Source organism: Daucus carota, chromosome 7, assembly GCF_001625215.2.
Source record: "Daucus carota subsp. sativus chromosome 7, DH1 v3.0, whole genome shotgun sequence".
Taxonomy (NCBI): domain Eukaryota; kingdom Viridiplantae; phylum Streptophyta; class Magnoliopsida; order Apiales; family Apiaceae; genus Daucus; species Daucus carota.
In genome coordinates this window covers 3692218-3710798 of record NC_030387.2, presented here as the reverse complement: position 1 = coordinate 3710798, position 18581 = coordinate 3692218, and the positions used below count along the sequence as shown (strand labels likewise).

The following is an 18581-nucleotide window of genomic DNA, read 5'->3' as shown; positions in this document are numbered from 1 at the left end:
GGGGATCGGGGCGGGGAGACATCAATCCCCGACCCCGCCCCGATCCCCGAATTTTTTCTAAATTTTTCCCCGATCCCCGTCCCGCCCCCAAAAAATTCCCCGAATCCCCGACCCGAACGGGGCGGGGATCGGATCGGGGTCGAGCGGGGCGGGGCGAATGTCCATCCCTAACAAGAACAAGGTATATATCCTCGCTTATTCCTAATCTCCTCATGGTAAATAATAAAATTATACACCATACGTCTATATTAACTTGTTCTCTTAACTTTTCCGTTTGTTTATATACATATTTCCTTTGTCTTGAAAAAAAGATATGTAAATAGAAACGAAGTGTGAAAGTGCTAGGCTATAAACATTTCAAATTCTCGTAATGAATATTGTTGATTCGACTAAAAGTGTCAATAAATATTTAATGGAGTATTTTGAAGGAAAAGTATGTGGAAGTAGTCAAAATAAGGTTTGTTAAATAATATGGATTTTTGATATGAATATAACACTTAGTGTAGCTTGATCAACTTGGTAGCATTTTAAGTCTGGAATCAAACTCACGGGTCTTTTGGGTATATTTAAAAAAATACTTTTTATTTAATGTAAAAACATGGACTAGGATTGAGAAGTAAACTGAAACTTATAATAATTAAAGTGTTGGCAAAAAAGTAGAAGTCTTAAAATAAAAGCTAAGTCGGCTTCTTGACAAAAATAATCAGAAGCCTTATTTGCCAAACATGCACTCAATCATCAGCAATTAAAGCAAACTCGATTTTTATTCATTGTTCATTTTGTTTACCGTAAAGCAAGTCGACTTGCTTTTAAATGTAGGCAGCTGGTCGTAGCATACATCCACGGATAAGAAATGATGGACGATAAAAATTCTAATATTATAATTTTCTCCCGGATCCAACATATATACAAAAAAAATTTGAAATTAAACTATCATATAATTATAATTTGCTAATAATATACTTTTAACATTCGTATATATAGCAGGTAACTGTATTCATCTGCTGGCCCATCTTTCGTAAACTTGTTATGAATCTCAGCCATAAGCATTTTGTTTGATTCCGTTTTTTCCTTCTCTTTAAGAAAACAATAGTGAAAGCTACACATGGAGGGTCGGCAATGGAATATACAAAGCTTTATTTCTGAAATAATATCATGATTTTTATAGCTTAATCATTAAAGCTGTCTAAGAAGATTTTTTGAGCAGACAGAAGCATGAAGCCATGGAGTAAAATATTGTGAAAAGTTGCAGCAACAGTGATGGTGGTTAAAATTTGACATCAGAACATAACTTTGTGCATAATGAAAACATCAATCGAATAATTTTTTAAAATATTTTCCTGCATAAATGCAATGTTTTAAAATTTTATAATCTATGAATCACGATAACAAATACTTCCTCTGCTCCATTCGTTTCCCTTCTCATTTCTTTGCAAACTTTCTAAAGATATAGTAAATTGATAGGAAAAAATGATTTTAAATGATTTTTGAAATTAAAAAATAGTATAATTTCGTTTTCAATTTAATAATCAAAATTTTGTAATTATATTTCATAAATATATATATATATAGGCACTTGCTCAAATGAGAACTTTCTTAAAATGAGAACCGTGAGAACTTTTTTAATTTATCAAAATCTCATTCATTTGAAGGGCCCCGCCAGGGGCACCTTCACAAAAAATGTATATCATTAAGGTCTCCACCTAGCTAGCCGAAAAAAAATCACTGATGACGTGGCAGTGGACTTTTTTTTTGAATTTTTTTTTTTGGCTAGGTAGGAAGAGACTAGTTTTATATACATTTTTTTATATTGGGTACCCACTAGTTTGATGTTTAGATTAGCCAAAATATGATAAATTAAGGAAGTTCTCACGATTCTCATTTTAAGAAGTTCTCACTGGAGTAACCCCCCCCCTCTCTCTCTCTCTCTCTCTCTATATATATATATATATATATATATATATATATATATATATATATATATATATAGTCATACTCCAATAGAAACCTCCTTATTCTAGAAACTAAAAACCAAGCTGAAATATCACTAAATACTAAAGCAAATACCACTAAATTCGTAAACAACCCCATCTCCACCTCCATCATCACCAACCCCACCTCCACATCCGCCACTGCCACCACCTCCGTCGTCACGTCCTCCATAACCACCACCACCTCTATGCCGCCCGCCCCCACCATCACCTCCATTATTTCTCTAACAACACAATCTCCACTTCATCTTCACCAACCCAATCTTGGTCGCTGCTTCAACCTCCTTCAGCCCCGTTCATACTTCTTTCTCCACCTCGGCTCAACTTCAAAACGCGGTGGAGCCACCACTATTCCGGCAACGCTCCAACCCCCTACTTTAAGCCGCCCACACCTTCGCTACAATCATCCTTCCACCATCTCCACCTTCATCTCCACCATCTCCACCACCGTCACCACCATCTGAATCGAAAGCGTGAACATATCTGGAGATTTGAGCAGTTTTTGGAACATATATGGAGATTCTGGGCAGTTTTTGCAAGTTTTCACTAATTCTAGCAACACAGATCACTAAATCTTAAAGAGAATATCACTAAATTGTACTGAGAATATCACTAACTTGTATTGGTTTCTAGTTTTTATTTTAAGAGTGGTTTCTATTTGATCATGAGCCTATATATATATATATATATTATGTATATATTTATAATGGATATGTCATGGTGTGCTACCTATGTGTTTGTGTGTTATATGTTAAATATAAAGTATATACATTGAAATATTATGAATTATTATTGTATGTATATTAGTATTTTAATTAATTTATATGCGCAGTACTTAATTTATATTCATTTTGTCAATATTTTATTTTCCTTAATTTATTGTGCATTAAATAATCAGATAATAAAAATATAAACGATAAGTTGAATGATTGTATACAATTAAATTAATATGTACTAAATGAAACTTATGAACCTCTTTTTTATATTCCTAAATATTAAAAAAAAATCAATCATCACTTTTTTTTATAGGTTTATAATTTATAATTTTCATTTTCTAAATTCGGACACGAACGAGACTCGAAAAAACCAGATAAATCATATTTGAATCTTCGTTTTAGATACCCATACCCGGACTTAATTTCAATGAAAATATAATGGATCGGGTTTTGATTTCAAGAAACGAAACCGATGCCATCCCTACGGTAGAAGATTCTATATATGTTCCGGAAGGATATGTTAAAGTAGTTGTGTTGTCCATATCTTTTTAGAAAAATATTTTTCCTTAACCTCGGCTTAGTAAAGACTGCAGCAAGCATTGTCAATTAATAAAATGAAGGATATGAGCTGTAACTTAAATTATGTATACTTTTTTTTTTTTGACAGATTAAATTATGTATACTTGAATCTGAAACTTTGTGGAAAACAAACTAGTGGCTGGCTTGACCATAGCCACGTTTGCATCACCTTTGTTGTATTCAAAGAAGTTTCGATAAGTCGTTGATATTTTATTTTATGTGACACTTGATTTATTTCTGGAATTCTATTTTATTTCTGCTTCTTCTCGAATTATCTTGACTGCTAGCCTGCCACGAGTGTTGAAGGGCTCGCAATCTTCACTCTGTTTCTCCCCCCGTTCGTTATCTCCTTCCAACTAAAAAACAAGAATGCAGAGCACGTTGAATGACCGAGTGGTGGATTTACCCTCTGTTGTCACGTGACATCTGAGTTCGATTGTAGATAATAGATACTAATTTGTAAGACATATATGCAGGGCCGTCTGGGAGAATTTTGGGGCCCTGTGCTATAATATGAATTAGGCCTCAAATAATAATAAAAAATATGTATATTATAAAAATAAATAAATAATAAAAATATTATTTTTTATAAAATTAAAATATGACACTTAAAATAAGATAAATAATGTTATTAAATAATAGTAATTTTAATATTTTAAACAAAATTAATATGAATTTATATGAGATATATCTATATGTCATTGAAAAGAATGAAATTTATAGCACATATGAAAAAATATCATATGTAAAAAACATTATGAAAACATTTAATAAAAGAGAAATTATTATATAAAAAGTAAAGATACAACATAAAAGATTTAAAATGCAAATAGACATAATAAACTAATCTATTAGATTATGTAATTATTTATCTATAAATAAACAGAATTAAAATAAATATATAATTTTTAATTTTCAATTTCATTTTCGAAATTTAATTTTATTAAATAAAACATTGATTTCTAAATTTTGAGGCCCCTATAGTTTTGGGGCCCTGTGCGGTCGCCCACCTTGCACGTCTCAAAAACCGGCCCTGCATATATGTCAGTATTGTAAAAGAGAAACAAGAACAAGAATGCAAGTTGCGATTTTCCAAATTTATTCCTTAAATCATATTTTCAAATAATGTCAATTTACGAGCTATTTGCATGTAATCATATAGGTTGTCAAAAATACCAAGCAGAGACTATCCTCTTCTGACATATTGTTGCATCTCTACCTTACAATATCCTTTCATTCAAATTAGTTAAAATTTTAGTAAAAAGACACTATAAAATAAAATTATAGATAATACGCAAAAAAATACATTTCTAGAACATCTCCAATATTATTATTTAAAAATGATTGATTAAATTAGTATCAAAATTTAGTCCAATCAGGACCGACTCAACACTACGACAATTAAGTGGTCGCTTAGGACCCCGACGCTAAAAGGCCTCAAAATTTTTTTAATTATATGTATATATATAGATATTTATATAGGTGATAATAATTAACTTTTTATTTGTATTTTTGAAAATTAATATATCTAAAACAAATATGAACTATTGACTTTTAAAAAAAGATATATATAATATAAAATATTAATAAATATTAAAAAGACTAATTTAAAAAATGAGAATTAAATGAATAATATGATTTTGAATATTTTAGTGATATGGGTTAGTACTTATTAAATGTAATAAAACTTACTGTATCAATCGATAATATCTATTTTTATTTTTCATAAATTTTACGTTAATATAAATTATGTGATTTTTATCTTTTGTGTTATAGTAATTTTTTGAGGAATATTCTTAATGGTACTCGTGGACTTGGTTTTTCCCGATGCTATCATCACATTTTCGACTTTTATCCCTCGTAACTTTGTATTTATGATTTTTCACATATATTACCCTCATGTTATGTTATCGTAAATAATCTTATGTACAATTTTTTTATAATAAAATTAAATATTTCATATACATAGAATAAGTTCTCCTATTAAAATCTCATTTGGAGCCTCAAATTCGGTTGAGACAGCCTGGGTCCAATCGAATTTAAGAAAGACCAATTCTAAAGGATACAAACATGCATCGGAGTCTCTGCAAGACTGCAATCAGAGGAATTATACAATAAGCTCTGAGAATCAGACAGTAATCTCCGGCACCTCAGGAGTCGAATAGCTGCTGAGATTAATCTTTTACTTAACAAATAAAAAAAATTCTTAAGAATGTGAAATTTTATTGTGAATTTGTCTAGTATAGCAATGAAGTATTTTGATCAGTAAACTAGTTCACGAGTAGTCTGTGTAGTGAAATTGAACCATTTGTATGGTAATAAAAAATGCTTTCCCAATATCACAACTTTTGGTGCACGAAACCTGTATATTTTGGAATCACATTGTACTCTTCTAACCGATACATTCATGCATTTTCCATATAATCATGTAATTCGAACTTATATTGAAGTGCCTGATTGCATAATCTTCGATCAATGTGGCAAATACATCTGTCTTTGCCTGCAGCATCTTTCGAGTTTTCGACAATCTGAATCTCTTTATTACCAGCAACAAAAACTAACGGACTCTTATAAGCTTCTTCACTACTATCCTCACTCATTTGCACTGCCAAAGGTCATGTTTAATATTCATTTTCGAGTCTCTCTAATAATATTTGCATCAGCATTGCTGCTGTACAACACTAACGGTGCAGATTCGAGTACTAAAATCAGTAATGGCTACCGTCTGATCTCCATTCAAGAGTCCCCTGATGGAGGCTTTGTAGGCTACCTCCAAGTCAAACAAAAGAACATCATCTATGGCCCTGATATCCCTCTCTTACAACTCTATGTTAAGTAAGTTCTTACAACTCTATATTACATATTTCTAGGAAAGTACATTAATTTATGTATTTTTTCCTTTGTTCTAAAAGTCGGTAATTAATCCCGATTAATCCATGTTCCGTAACTTGCAGAACTGATTAAATCTCCGATTAATCTGGAAAAAAAAAAATACACGATCAATTCAATTAATCTCCGATTAATCTTTATTCCGTAACTTTTGCCGATTAAGTCCGATTTCCGTTGTTTACAACACTGAATTGTTTTCCAGAAATAAATAACTTATTTCTGAATAATTAAGTAAGCCAATTGGAACATTATCTTGTTGGTCTTAACTTATATAATTCAACTTCCAGGCATGAAACAGATGGGAGACTAAGGGTGCATATAACTGATGCAGATGAGCAAAGATGGGAAGTTCCATACAATCTCCTGCCCAGAGCCCAACCACCCAACATCAAGCCCATTTATAGGTCCAGAAAGAGGCCCACAGTAACTTCAGAGTACTCAAATACTGAGCTAATTTTCAGCTACACTACTGACCCATTTGGTTTTGCAGTGACAAGAAAATCTAACAGAGAGACCCTTTTCAATTCCTCAGGCCCATTTAACAGTTTAGTTTTCAAGAATCAATATCTAGAAATATCAACCCAATTGCCTAAAGAGGCTTCAATATATGGCTTAGGAGAAAACACACAGCCCAATGGAATTAAACTCAAGCCCAAAGACCCTTACACATTGTATGCAACAGACATACCTGCATGTAACCTTAACACAGATCTTTATGGGTCACATCCTGTGTATATGGACTTGAGAAATGTGGGCCAACTGGCCAAAGCCCATGCAGTTTTGCTGCTGAATAGTAATGGAATGGATGTGGTTTATACTGGGACTTCATTGACATATAAGGTGATTGGAGGTGTTCTGGACTTCTACTTCTTTGCAGGCCCAACTCCACTTGCTGTTGTGGATCAGTACACTGAGTTTGTGGGCCGGCCTGCTGCAATGCCATACTGGTCACTAGGTAATCAAGTTGCTAATATTTTTTGTTTATCTCTGCTGCTTTGGGTTCCTCTGTGCATGATTGCAAATGAATAAATGATGCAGTAGTCTGATAGAATGATAATTATGCAGCAAATGAAATGATCACAAAATTAACTATAGACAAATAAATGAAATATTACCCTACCAGGTGTCCAGATGGTTGGACAATTGCGCTTAAGACTTGCTCCATTGAGGTCATAAGTTCGATTCCCTGGACACCCCGGAAGTAAGTAAGTGGGCTAACATGCTCGGGGTATGAGTGTGCTACTAGCCTAACCGGACTAGTCAAGGTGCGCGTAAACTAGCCCGGACACCCGCAAGCTGGCCCGGCCTCGACAGCGCTTTAACAAAAAAAAGACAAGTAAATGAAATAGCTCCAAGGGTTAGCTCGGTTGGTAAGAGCTACATGAAATGGTAACTCAGAGTTTAATAAGTAACAATAATGACATGCATGATATTGTTTTCGATATTTATTCAGCAGCAAATGGAAAATATACATGAACCCTTGAGTATTTTTGCAGGTTTTCACCAAAGCAGATGGGGCTACCGCAATTTGTCTGAAGTCGAAACGACTGTTGAGAGCTACAAGAAGGCTCGAATTCCGCTTGATGTGATCTGGAATGATGATGATACCATGGATTCCTACAAAGACTTTACACTTAATAATGTTGCCTACCCTCATAAAAAATTATTGGCATTTTTGGAAAAATTACATTCTCAGGGAATGAAGTACATTGTTTTAATTGATCCAGGTATTAGTGTCAATTCTACTTATGATGTTTTCCAGAGAGGCCTGGCAAATGATGTGTTTATCAAATATCATGGCAAGCCTTATCTAGCACAAGTATGGCCTGGAGCTGTATACTTTCCGGACTTTCTGAATCCTAAAACTGTTTCATGGTGGGGAGATGAAATAAAGAGATTTCATGAGCTTATTCCTGTTGATGGTCTCTGGATTGACATGAATGAGGCTTCAAATTTCTGCTCAGGGTTGTGCACGATTCCTGAGGGTAAGAAGTGTCCTTCTGAAGCTGGACCGCGTTGGGACTGCTGTCTAGACTGCACGAACCTAACAGGGACAAGATGGGACAATCCGCCTTACAAGATAAATGCTTCTGGAATGGTGGAGGCACTTGGATTTAAAACAATTGCAACTAGTGTTAGACATTATAATGGAGTATTGGAGTATGATGCTCATAGTCTTTATGGATTTTCTCAAGCTATGGCGACTCACAAGGCGCTTAAAGGTATTCAAGGCAAGCGTCCATTCATACTGACACGATCCACTTTTGTTGGCTCTGGTCATTATGCTGCTCATTGGACTGGTGACAACAATGCTACATGGGAGGATCTCCGGTATTCAATTTCAACCATATTGAATTTTGGCATTTTTGGTGTTCCAATGGTGGGATCAGATATATGTGGTTTCTACCCTGCACCCACCGAAGAGCTTTGCAATCGTTGGATTGAGCTTGGTGCTTTCTATCCCTTTTCCAGAGATCATGCAAATTACTATTCTCCTAAACAAGAGCTTTATCAATGGAAATCAGTTGCTGAATCTGCTCGAAATGCTCTAGGTTTGAGGTATAAACTCCTCCCATATCTGTACACGTTGACATACGAAGCACATATCAGTGGAGCTCCCATTGCACGCCCCCTTTTCTTCTCATTTCCCCAATGTACCATATGTAATGAACTGAGCACACAGTTCCTGCTAGGAAGTAGTCTCATGGTCTCACCGGTGCTCGAGCCAAATAAAACAAAGGTTAATGCTTTTTTCCCTCCAGGTACTTGGTACAACATGTTTGATATGTCACATGCCATTGTCTTACAAGAAGGCCAATATGTATCACTCGACGCTCCATTACATGTTATCAATGTCCATGTTTATCAAAATGCCATCATTCCGATGCAGCAAGGTGGATTAACATCGAAAGAAGCTAGAAAGACTCCCTTTAGCCTTGTAGTGACCTTCCCTGCAGGGGCCACGAATAGCAAAGCCTCGGGGAATTTATTCATTGATGAAGATGAGTTACCAGACATGGGACTTGGAAATGGCTTCTCGACATACATAGACTTCCATGCAACTGTCAGCAAAGGAAAGGCTAAATTATGGTCACATGTCAAGGGGCCTAAGTTTGCGTTAGACAAAGATTGGATTATTGAGAAAGTTACAGTATTAGGATTGAATGGAGTTGGAGGCACATTTGGTGTTGAAGTTGATGATGTTGCTGTCGACGTATCAAGTGTGGTTATAACAACAGGAAATAATGATCGAAATAGTGGTAATGTTACCAGAAAGAGTATGATGATTGAGATTAAAGGTCTGAAATTGGCAGTGGGGAAAAAGTTTATAATGTCATGGAAATGGTGATTAAAAAACTAAACCATTTTGTTTGATATATAAGAGAAAAATTGAGCAATGCTGGATTTGAATGTAAGCTGGTTTTCTCATATAGAAAGGAGAATTTGCTGTCAGATTTAAGTTTATCTATTGTTAATTTGTCAAGTTAGTAACAATTTTGTCTGGCAACATTCCCTTGGCTTTTCAGAGAGTGAAACAGAAATTGAACCAATACATGAAATTAAAACATTCAGTAACAGACCAGGACTAGGAAATCTAGGAATTGCTTATTATAAAATGATTAGTCAACAAAATCACATATATAAGCTTTGTAGCACAATGCACACCTGGAAAGGGCTTAGACTGTTCTTAGAAGTTCGACTAATTAGCTTACAAACGATAGCTTTTTGCATGACTATTCTAAGCCGACACTTATATTTACAGGACTTGTGTAACGGCTAACTGTTACTCTCTTATCGCTCAAAGATGAATTTCTTGATTGTATTTGAAGTCCGCAAATATTTTTAAAACCCAGAATTGTAACTGAATGCTAATCTGAAATCAGGTTTGAAAATGATAAGTCCTCAGGCCCCTCTGAAGTTAGTAAATAAACTTCAGTTGCCATCAAGTAGTCTGCTAATCTTCAGTCTCAATATTGCTACAAACCATATTCACCATAGTTCTAAAGCCCAGAATCACTGATCACATTACATGAAAGAAAACTTTTTGCAAGCAAAAAGTCTTTTACACCAGATAATCAGTATGCCAATTCCAGTAGATAGGTTGGCTGAGCCGAAACTGTGAGACCTTAACTTGGCTATATTATATCACTAATACTATCAACATCTCCGAGTGTAGAATATGTATAATGGTTGGCTGTATTGATCGGATATAATGATTATGTAAATTTTAGCCAAGGGGACCAATATATACTCTATAATTATGCTCATGTAAAATTACACCTAGGGCTCCATTGGTTCGACAAATATAGCTGATGGAACATAGTTGGTTATATATTTTTCTAAGGAGATAGAGGGGGTGGAGTTGTAGTATTCTTGCATAATCTCTAAAATGTCACCTGGATATCACATAGATGCTACCTAGATAATTTTAGCTAAGGAATTTTATAATCGGAGATGCTTTAAGCGTGTGCTTTCTATAGGTGATCTTATATTTACACTAATCGGCAAGCAGAAGAAATAACAAATTTAAAGGCGGAGATAAGAAATGTTTTATTCTGAGAAAGCTATACTTATCCAGGTTCCTGAACCTGAAGTATTTTAATAAATCAGATATATGCTTAAGAAGAATCATGCCATACCAGAGAAAGCAAGATTTGAGAACATGCTTGTAACTAACAAATCTGCCTCAAGCTATAGATGTTGGGAACATCTGGTTGTGGCACACAATTCTCTCTGGTGCTCTTGTATCAGCCTAAATTTGGAGGCTTCGAGATTCTGAAGTCTTGAATCAATTGGATTTTTCTACTTACTAAAAGAACAGTTCCTGCTTTTCATAAGAACATACACATAGTCAACATGCCTCAAAAGAAAGCAAACTTGCTTATGTACTAAATATAATTGCTAACTCAACCGATAAAGAATTGCTCTTCAGACCTATACAGATTCATAGATCAATATCAACCTTCTCTGTATCTCTAGAAGCAAACACAACTGCTGCATGATCAGTACATATTATGCAACGCTCTGCCACGACAAACCTGGAAGAAACTATTTTTGTCCAGAGAACAATACCTCCTATGCCTGCTATATATAACCCCTACCTGATGAACACCACACTAAGATCTATCAGAGAAACCAATAATATCAAATTTTGCTTGAAATTTCTCATTAAATGCGCTCTAGATTAATTATTAGACCTTTTTACAGCTCTCATGGGCTTGAAAATCAAAAATCCTCTAGGCTTGCATGGAGAAATTTCAGAACCCCGTCTGTACATTGATGAAAAAAACCAGTAATCACGTCAAATATTTATTCATGTACAGGTCAAAGTACTAAACTTCAAATATTGGGAGAAATAATTCAAATAAACGACATCATTCAACAAACATTATGCATTAGTAGTTTGAAATACAAATATTCGTTTTTGGTGCTTAGAGTGCAAAATACTCTTTCTTCCAAGGTTAAATGATCATATTGCAGTCTGTACACTCTTCTTTTTTAAAATTTTTCACAGAAAGAGCCATATAATACAAGTTACATCTATAGATATCGGCATAATAGTATGAAGTTGTAATCGCATTGTATGAATTAATATAGATAAAGAGGACCTGCTAAATATATACCACTTACAAAGTGCTGTAGTTTTGAGAATGTGCGACTGCTGAACCGTTTTAGTCAGTCTCCACTCTCCAGAGAAACTGTATCTTTAGTTGGCCAGTGGAGAGTAAAGTAGTGAAGAGTTCACTGCCAACTCACTCCATCATTGACAAAGAAATAGATCAAGTCATCGAGATGTGTCAAGCATAATTATAATGAGACAGAGGTATACATTACCCTGTAGACCTAATTTACGAGAGTAAATTAAATTTACATTATCATGTTATACGCGGAATATGTTGAATCTTGTACCATTCTGATCCGCTCCCCTTCCTGCATACTTCTATCAAAATTGGACATGAATCTGTCTTTAGTTCTTGAAGTCTATGTGATTCTGCAAACACCGGCAAACTCCTTAAACTATCACAATACTGAATACCTAACTTCTTGAGAGATGGAAGGTAAGCTGTTAAATCTGGGAGATCATTTAATCCTCTAAAATACAATATTTTTAAGTACAGTCAAGGCAGGGAAGGCGGAGAAGAAACAATTACCAGTTTGCCGTGTAGGCAGCATCGAATTCACTTTTTTCCACCCTAACAGATGTAACTCGGTTAGGTTAGGAAACGAAATCACTGATGAAGAAGAGAATGGCTATGTGAATTCATCTATATTTGAAGTAGAAGAAGAATCTTGTCCTCCTCCATCACTGATATTCTCCAGCCATAAAGAGGTAAGTGAACAAACCTTTCTCCTGGTCATTGTTTCTAGTATCATCCGCTGTCCTGATCATTGGTTGCTAACGTCTTCAGAGAAGTAAAAAAACTATCCGGGATCTTTCTCAACCTTGGATAACTCCTGATTTTGAACTTCTCAACTTTAGGAAATACACTTTGGTCATCAACCAATTCTTCTTTCAATTCTTCTAGCTTTGGCAAACCTGATAAACAGAGTTTGGTCAATGACAGATACAATGTTGTAACTGTTTTTTATGCCTTACAGATCACTTCCTATAACCTTCGCATTATTCAACCCTCTCATCTTATTTTCCTCAGGTTATGAAGGTGATGCAGTGCTGGAAGTACTTCGCATTCATTGCAACAAATTAAATTGATTTTCACCAATTTAGTCATCATTGTAGTCCATGTTGCAAATTTCCTCCCCTTAAATCGGACAATCTTCAATCCTTTAGATTTGGATGATGTTCCGATCCTTCCATCACATCATCATTGTTGTAATCTCTTTCTCTCCGACCTGTAAGATTCTGCAGCCCCTTATTAAGGCCATAAAGTATAAGCTTACCTCTAAGATTGATCAGCCCTTCCAATTCTCAATAAGACAATTTTGATCTCTACTAACAACAAAATCATGCAACGTTTGTAGACAAGTTAATCTCTCGGTTCCCATAAACATGCAAAATTGATATAATATTGGATGCTTAAAGTACAAATGTCTCAAGTTAATTAAGTTGCCAAACCATTTTGGCAGTTCTTGTTTCCAAATCCTTAATGTCTGCAAGTTTTAGAGTACCGTCATTGAAGTAGCCGATTAAGTAGGCAACTTAAAGCGAAAACATGAAATATCCATATGTTTAAGATGTTTCATCTTACGTAGTGCACTTGGCAACTTCTCAGTTACCTCATCATCATCAGAATTCAGCACCAAAACACTCAAGGTATTTTAATTAGGGAGTTGGTCCACAGCAATCGATTGCTGTGGACGAGTTAAACAACTCACTGTTTTCTGACCGTTGGATGCATATCCAGCGGCCAGGATCGTATTAAATTTTTAGTATGTCCAGGAAACAGTGAGTTGTATAACCAGTTTCTGGCATACGGCTGCCAGGGACCTGGACCCTTTTAATTATATATGAGTTTTTTATCCGACTAAACTTTTTTAATAAATACTTAGCGGAATATTTCTAAGGGAAATTATATTTAAAATACTCAAACTAAGGTTTGTTAAATAATACGGAGAAGTTACATGTGATCTACGTCAATGTTTATCAAAATGCCACAGTTTTTATAAGGTTGAATTATTGAGAAAGTTACAATATTAGGAATTTAAAATTGAATGGATATTGGAGGCACATTTAGTATTGAAGTTGATAATATCGCTGGTGTCCTGGTGATGTATCAAGTGTAGAATGTAGATATAACAATAACAGAAAACAATGATCTGAGTTGTGTTAATGTGTTGATAAGAAGTATGATCCTCGAGATTAAAGGTTTAAAATTGGCAATCGGGGAAAAATTTAGCATGTCATGGAAATGGGTATTCAGCATTAAACCTTTTTGTAATTCTCGTACAGAAAGAAGATAAACAAATCTGATTCGTGAAGTATATTTTCTTTCGATAATAAACTTAACCCAAGCTGGATTAAGTTTCAGCCATATTAGGCCATGTTTTTTCTTTTTCGTAAGAGTCACAACCTGTACTTCGTAGAATCGCATGATAATTTGTTTAAACAGAAGCCACAGGCCCAGACGTGAGATCTTTATTATCGGATAATGCAAGTCTCATACATTGCTAGCTCAACTAGTTTCAAATCTAGAATTCTCATGAGTCGATATTTCAATAAACATGTGTTCGGACTCGAAATAATATCTTCACCGGTACTTTTATAGCTTTCAAATTATATAACTTAAATTCAAAACTAGTTTGTTATGTTTTTTTTCCACAATGTCTTGTGCTTCAATTCTTTTATTATAAATATCTTTTTGTTATAATTAATATATTTGGCTAATAATATCAATATGAAATTCTTATTTGTTTAAATTCTGAAACATGATAGTAATTTTATAGAATTGTTTGGTAAATTAAACTGTTTGAGTTTTAAAAATTAAAACAAATAGTTTGAAAATGTGAGATAATCATTATATTACAAAATCCGAACTAATATGGAAGTTTAACATTTATAGAATTGTTTGGTAAATTAAACTGTTTGAGTTTTAAAAATTAAAACAAATAGTTTGAAAATGTGAGATAATCATTATATTACAAAATCCGAACTAATGTGGAAGTTTAACAGAGTTTTTGAGTTAAATAATTTTATTCAGCAAAATCAATATGTTGTGTTTTTTTTTAAACAATATCTTATGTTCCTGTACTTTTAGTTTATGATGCAACATCGACCATTTTCTACTTTTAGTATATGATGCAACATTGACAATTTTCTACTTCATATATAATATCGATAATTTTCTAGACGGTAGGAGTGGCACTGACTTCATTTTGGTTGAGTTTGCTTGTCATGATAGTGTTATCACCGTCTTATTCGTCTTTATCTCAATCTCATGACGTGTATGAGTTTGAATTAAATTTTTATTAATATAGATATAACTAATGATATTAATATAATTTCTTTCTTATTTGAATTTTGAAATATGATAGAAATTTTACCGAGTTATTTTAAATTAAATATTTTGAGTTTTAAAATTCGAATGAATAGATTTCTTGGCGATATATGTAATTCTGTGAGTGATATATCGTTATATTATAATAAAACTGTAGCTAATATATAATTCTTTTTATAAAAGTATAGTAATAATTATTATTAATGAAAATTTATAAGCTGATAATAAAATCAGATTGGTTGGTTATGTTATATTGCTGATGGTATAATCATTAGATTATAAAATTTTAAAATATAAGTCTTTTTATATTAATATAATAACATTAACTATTGTATAATTTTCTTAATACTTTGATATTTGATATTTTCTCCAGTTGAAATGTGATTTCACTTTTATTATACTACTAATAAGGAGTTTTTTTGCCTGCTCCCATTTACACCCATACTTATTACTACTAGTACTGTTTCTGGTGTGTGTGTTTAATTTTGTTGAAAGATGCATCCTTGTTAATCGCATTACTACCCTTAATTAACAATGCATAATGATTAATTGTCGGTATCTAATCTGGGATAATTATAACTGTGAGCCGTGAGGGCTAGTGTGGATAATACTCTCACCTAAAAATCTCTAGCTCCAGGTTTACTGGTCATTTTGTTCCGGTTTCAAATAGTAACAATAATTCATATATCCGATAAATTATTTTAAAAAATTACTCTTCTCATTCCATTTCGTTAGACACTTTCTTTCTCTGAGTTTCTTAAAAATAATGAAACTTAACTTTATAGTTCTAGAGTAAGCAGTAAAGTGATACACTAACAATAATATATATTAATTAGATAGAAGAATTTTATTGGTATGAAATTTTTGTGTATATATAATATTAATGAGACTGGAGTTAATAAAAACTCTATCACTTATCACTTATCACTTAATTAAGAATGGTTATTAGACAGCGCAAAATTTGTAAGTAGTAAATAATATAAAATAATTACCATGAGTTCAACTAAATACTTAATCATCATCACTCCTCGTACAAATATCCGCTAAAGAGTCCAACTTTAATTTTTTTTTTAAAACGCTGAAAATTGACCCGCTCGGAAAATACTAATCTCCTAGTTAGGCTCCTAAATATATTATAAATATTAAATTCTTAATAATTAGTTTATTATTTGGAATGTGAACTCCAACAATGTTTTTATACTCTCTCCCAATATTATATTATATTCTTTTTTGAACTCCACTACGACAAAATTTCGAATTCAAATGGCAAGGGTGAGTATTTATTATAAAAATTAAGTTAAGAATGATGTAGCAGAGGTGTGGAGAGAGAAGCGGTTTTTGGTATTTTTAGGAAACACTAAGGATCTTTTGGAATTTTATTTTTTTCATCATTCTCCTTATTTTTAGACTTATAGGCCTATTTGGAATACCTGTTTTAATTTAGGGCAACTGCAATGTCGTGCTCCGGGGTTATAAATAAGGAGGAAAACAAGTGAAAATGAAGTAAAATTATATAACTTTCACTCTTATTTGTGATCCAAGTTTTTTAAAAAAATGAAAATGAGTAAAAATGAATGCAAATATAACATATTTTCACTTCAAAACTTTCACTCAAAGAATGAGACCGAAAGTTTTTCTCTCCTAAAAAACTTCAGGACATGGCCTAGAATTTATAACCCCAACCCCGAGAAGAGATATTTGTGAGTTGTGACCACTCGAGTTCGACTTCGTTTATCACACGATTCAACTCATGAAGCTCGGAACAAGTTTTCAGCTCAGCTGCACGGGTTAGATGTTAACCCATAAACCCAATTCAAGCTTGAGCTGGGCTCGAATACATTTATTATTAGTATTGAAATTGAAATACTCACAAGTCACAAAAGGATGAATAGTCTTTTTTAGATGAGAAGTGAAATAATTGCAATACATATATCAAGATTGTAGGTTGCAGACTTTGGCAGTTCACTGCATGATCCTCTCGTTGGTACAGGTCTGCCAGCTCCAGAAAATCAGACTACATATGTACGCACACCTATATTTTCTTACGAAGAAGTGATCAACCACTCTATGTAAATACTGTAGCTGTTTTTCCTTTTTCGCATTCATAAAACTACTTTCTCGTTTATTGGCATGACATGGCCATGGTCTAAAGTAGGGGTGGCAATCGTTTCGTTTCGTATACTTTCGTTTCGTGTATTTTCGTGTTTCGTGTACTCGAAGGTGAAACCCGTATCCGTCCGTTATTAATTTCGTGTACCTAATTTGAAACCCGTATCCGTTTCGAATCGTTTCGTGTATATTTCGTGTGCTTTTCGTGTATATTATATATAAAAATATTAATATATTTTTTAATCAAAAAATGGATTTAATATATATTTTTTTTATAAATTTATTAAATGCGAATAATATATATTATACTTGTATCCAATTCTTATAAATTTGTTAATGTATCTACAATATATATCCACACATACATATAAATATATACTTTATACTCAATTATATATTTAATATATCATTACATATATATAATAAATATAATCTACAAATATTTCGTGTACTTTCGTGTATTTCGTGTACCCCAAATGAAAACCCATATCCGACACGAAATCTATCGTGTAATTTCGTGTTCGTGTACTTTCGTGTTTCGTGTATCGAAAATCAAAACCCGTATCCATTTTTTTCGTGTCGTTTCGTTTCGTGTTAGCGTGTTACGTGTCAAATTGCCAGGCCTAGTCTAAAGCACGGGCAGTGAGACAGTTAAACTTCATCCCCGTATGTATTAGAAATTTTAGAATTAACATTTTCACACTCCCATAAAACAACTATTGCATCAATTGCTTGTCATATTTTAATTATATTGCCGTAAGTTTGTCCCTCAGGCCTCATCTCACTATAATGATCAAGAAGTTTAGTAATTTGATTTTGTAAGAAGTCGGGAAGGAGAAGATGAAAAAAGATGATTCGGTGTCGAGTCTGCATGTCTGCAGTCAAAGTGAAGGACTTGTAAGCTTTGGAGTATACTAGGCTACTTGGTAAGTATCTATACTCCCTCCGTCCCTCTCAATTGTTTACATTGGAGGGGGACACGGAGACCAAGACAATGTATAAAAAATGAGTAAAGTTAGATGAAAAGTGGGTAAAGTGGTGGGACCTATCAATATTTAATAATAGATTTGAGATAGTGGAGGAAAGTAGTGCGTGTAATAGTAGTTTTTATTGTTAAATATGAGATAGTAGGGGAAGATAGTGGGGTAATGATGGGAAAAACTTACTATTTATAGTAACGTAAAAAAATGAGAGGACATCCCAAAATAGTAACTGTAAAGAAATGAGAGAGACAGAGGGAGCACTTGTTAATTTTATTAGCTTATTCCTCGCATCATATTCCTACCTTTTTTGTCTCTCATTTTGTTGGATTCATGGATTCTAAATTATCTTTTCTTGGACCC

At 33.5% G+C, this 18581-nt stretch overlaps 1 protein-coding gene across 1 annotated transcript; it reads left to right on the top strand.

Annotated features, from left to right (window-relative positions):
- Positions 1–5887: 5887 nt before the first annotated feature.
- Positions 5888–9555, top strand: LOC108194443 (alpha-xylosidase 1). The gene is made up of 3 exons (XM_017361385.2): positions 5888–6121; positions 6463–7130; positions 7672–9555. The coding sequence occupies exons 1-3, from the start codon at positions 5904–5906 to the stop codon at positions 9522–9524; spliced, it is 2739 nt and encodes a 912-aa protein (XP_017216874.1). The 5' UTR covers positions 5888–5903; the 3' UTR covers positions 9525–9555.
- The last annotated feature ends 9026 nt before the right edge of the window (positions 9556–18581 follow it).

What these genes read in the sequence shown, in the direction of transcription:
- LOC108194443 (XM_017361385.2), top strand. Translation starts at nt 5,904, where the DNA reads ATGTTTAATATTCATTTTCGAGTCTCTCTAATAATATTTGCATCAGCA. An exon ending in CTCTTACAACTCTATGTTAA is followed by an intron (nt 6,122 to 6,462) that starts GTAAGTTCTTAC and finishes TTCAACTTCCAG; the next exon opens with GCATGAAACAGATGGGAGAC. An exon ending in AATGCCATACTGGTCACTAG is followed by an intron (nt 7,131 to 7,671) that starts GTAATCAAGTTG and finishes GTATTTTTGCAG; the next exon opens with GTTTTCACCAAAGCAGATGG.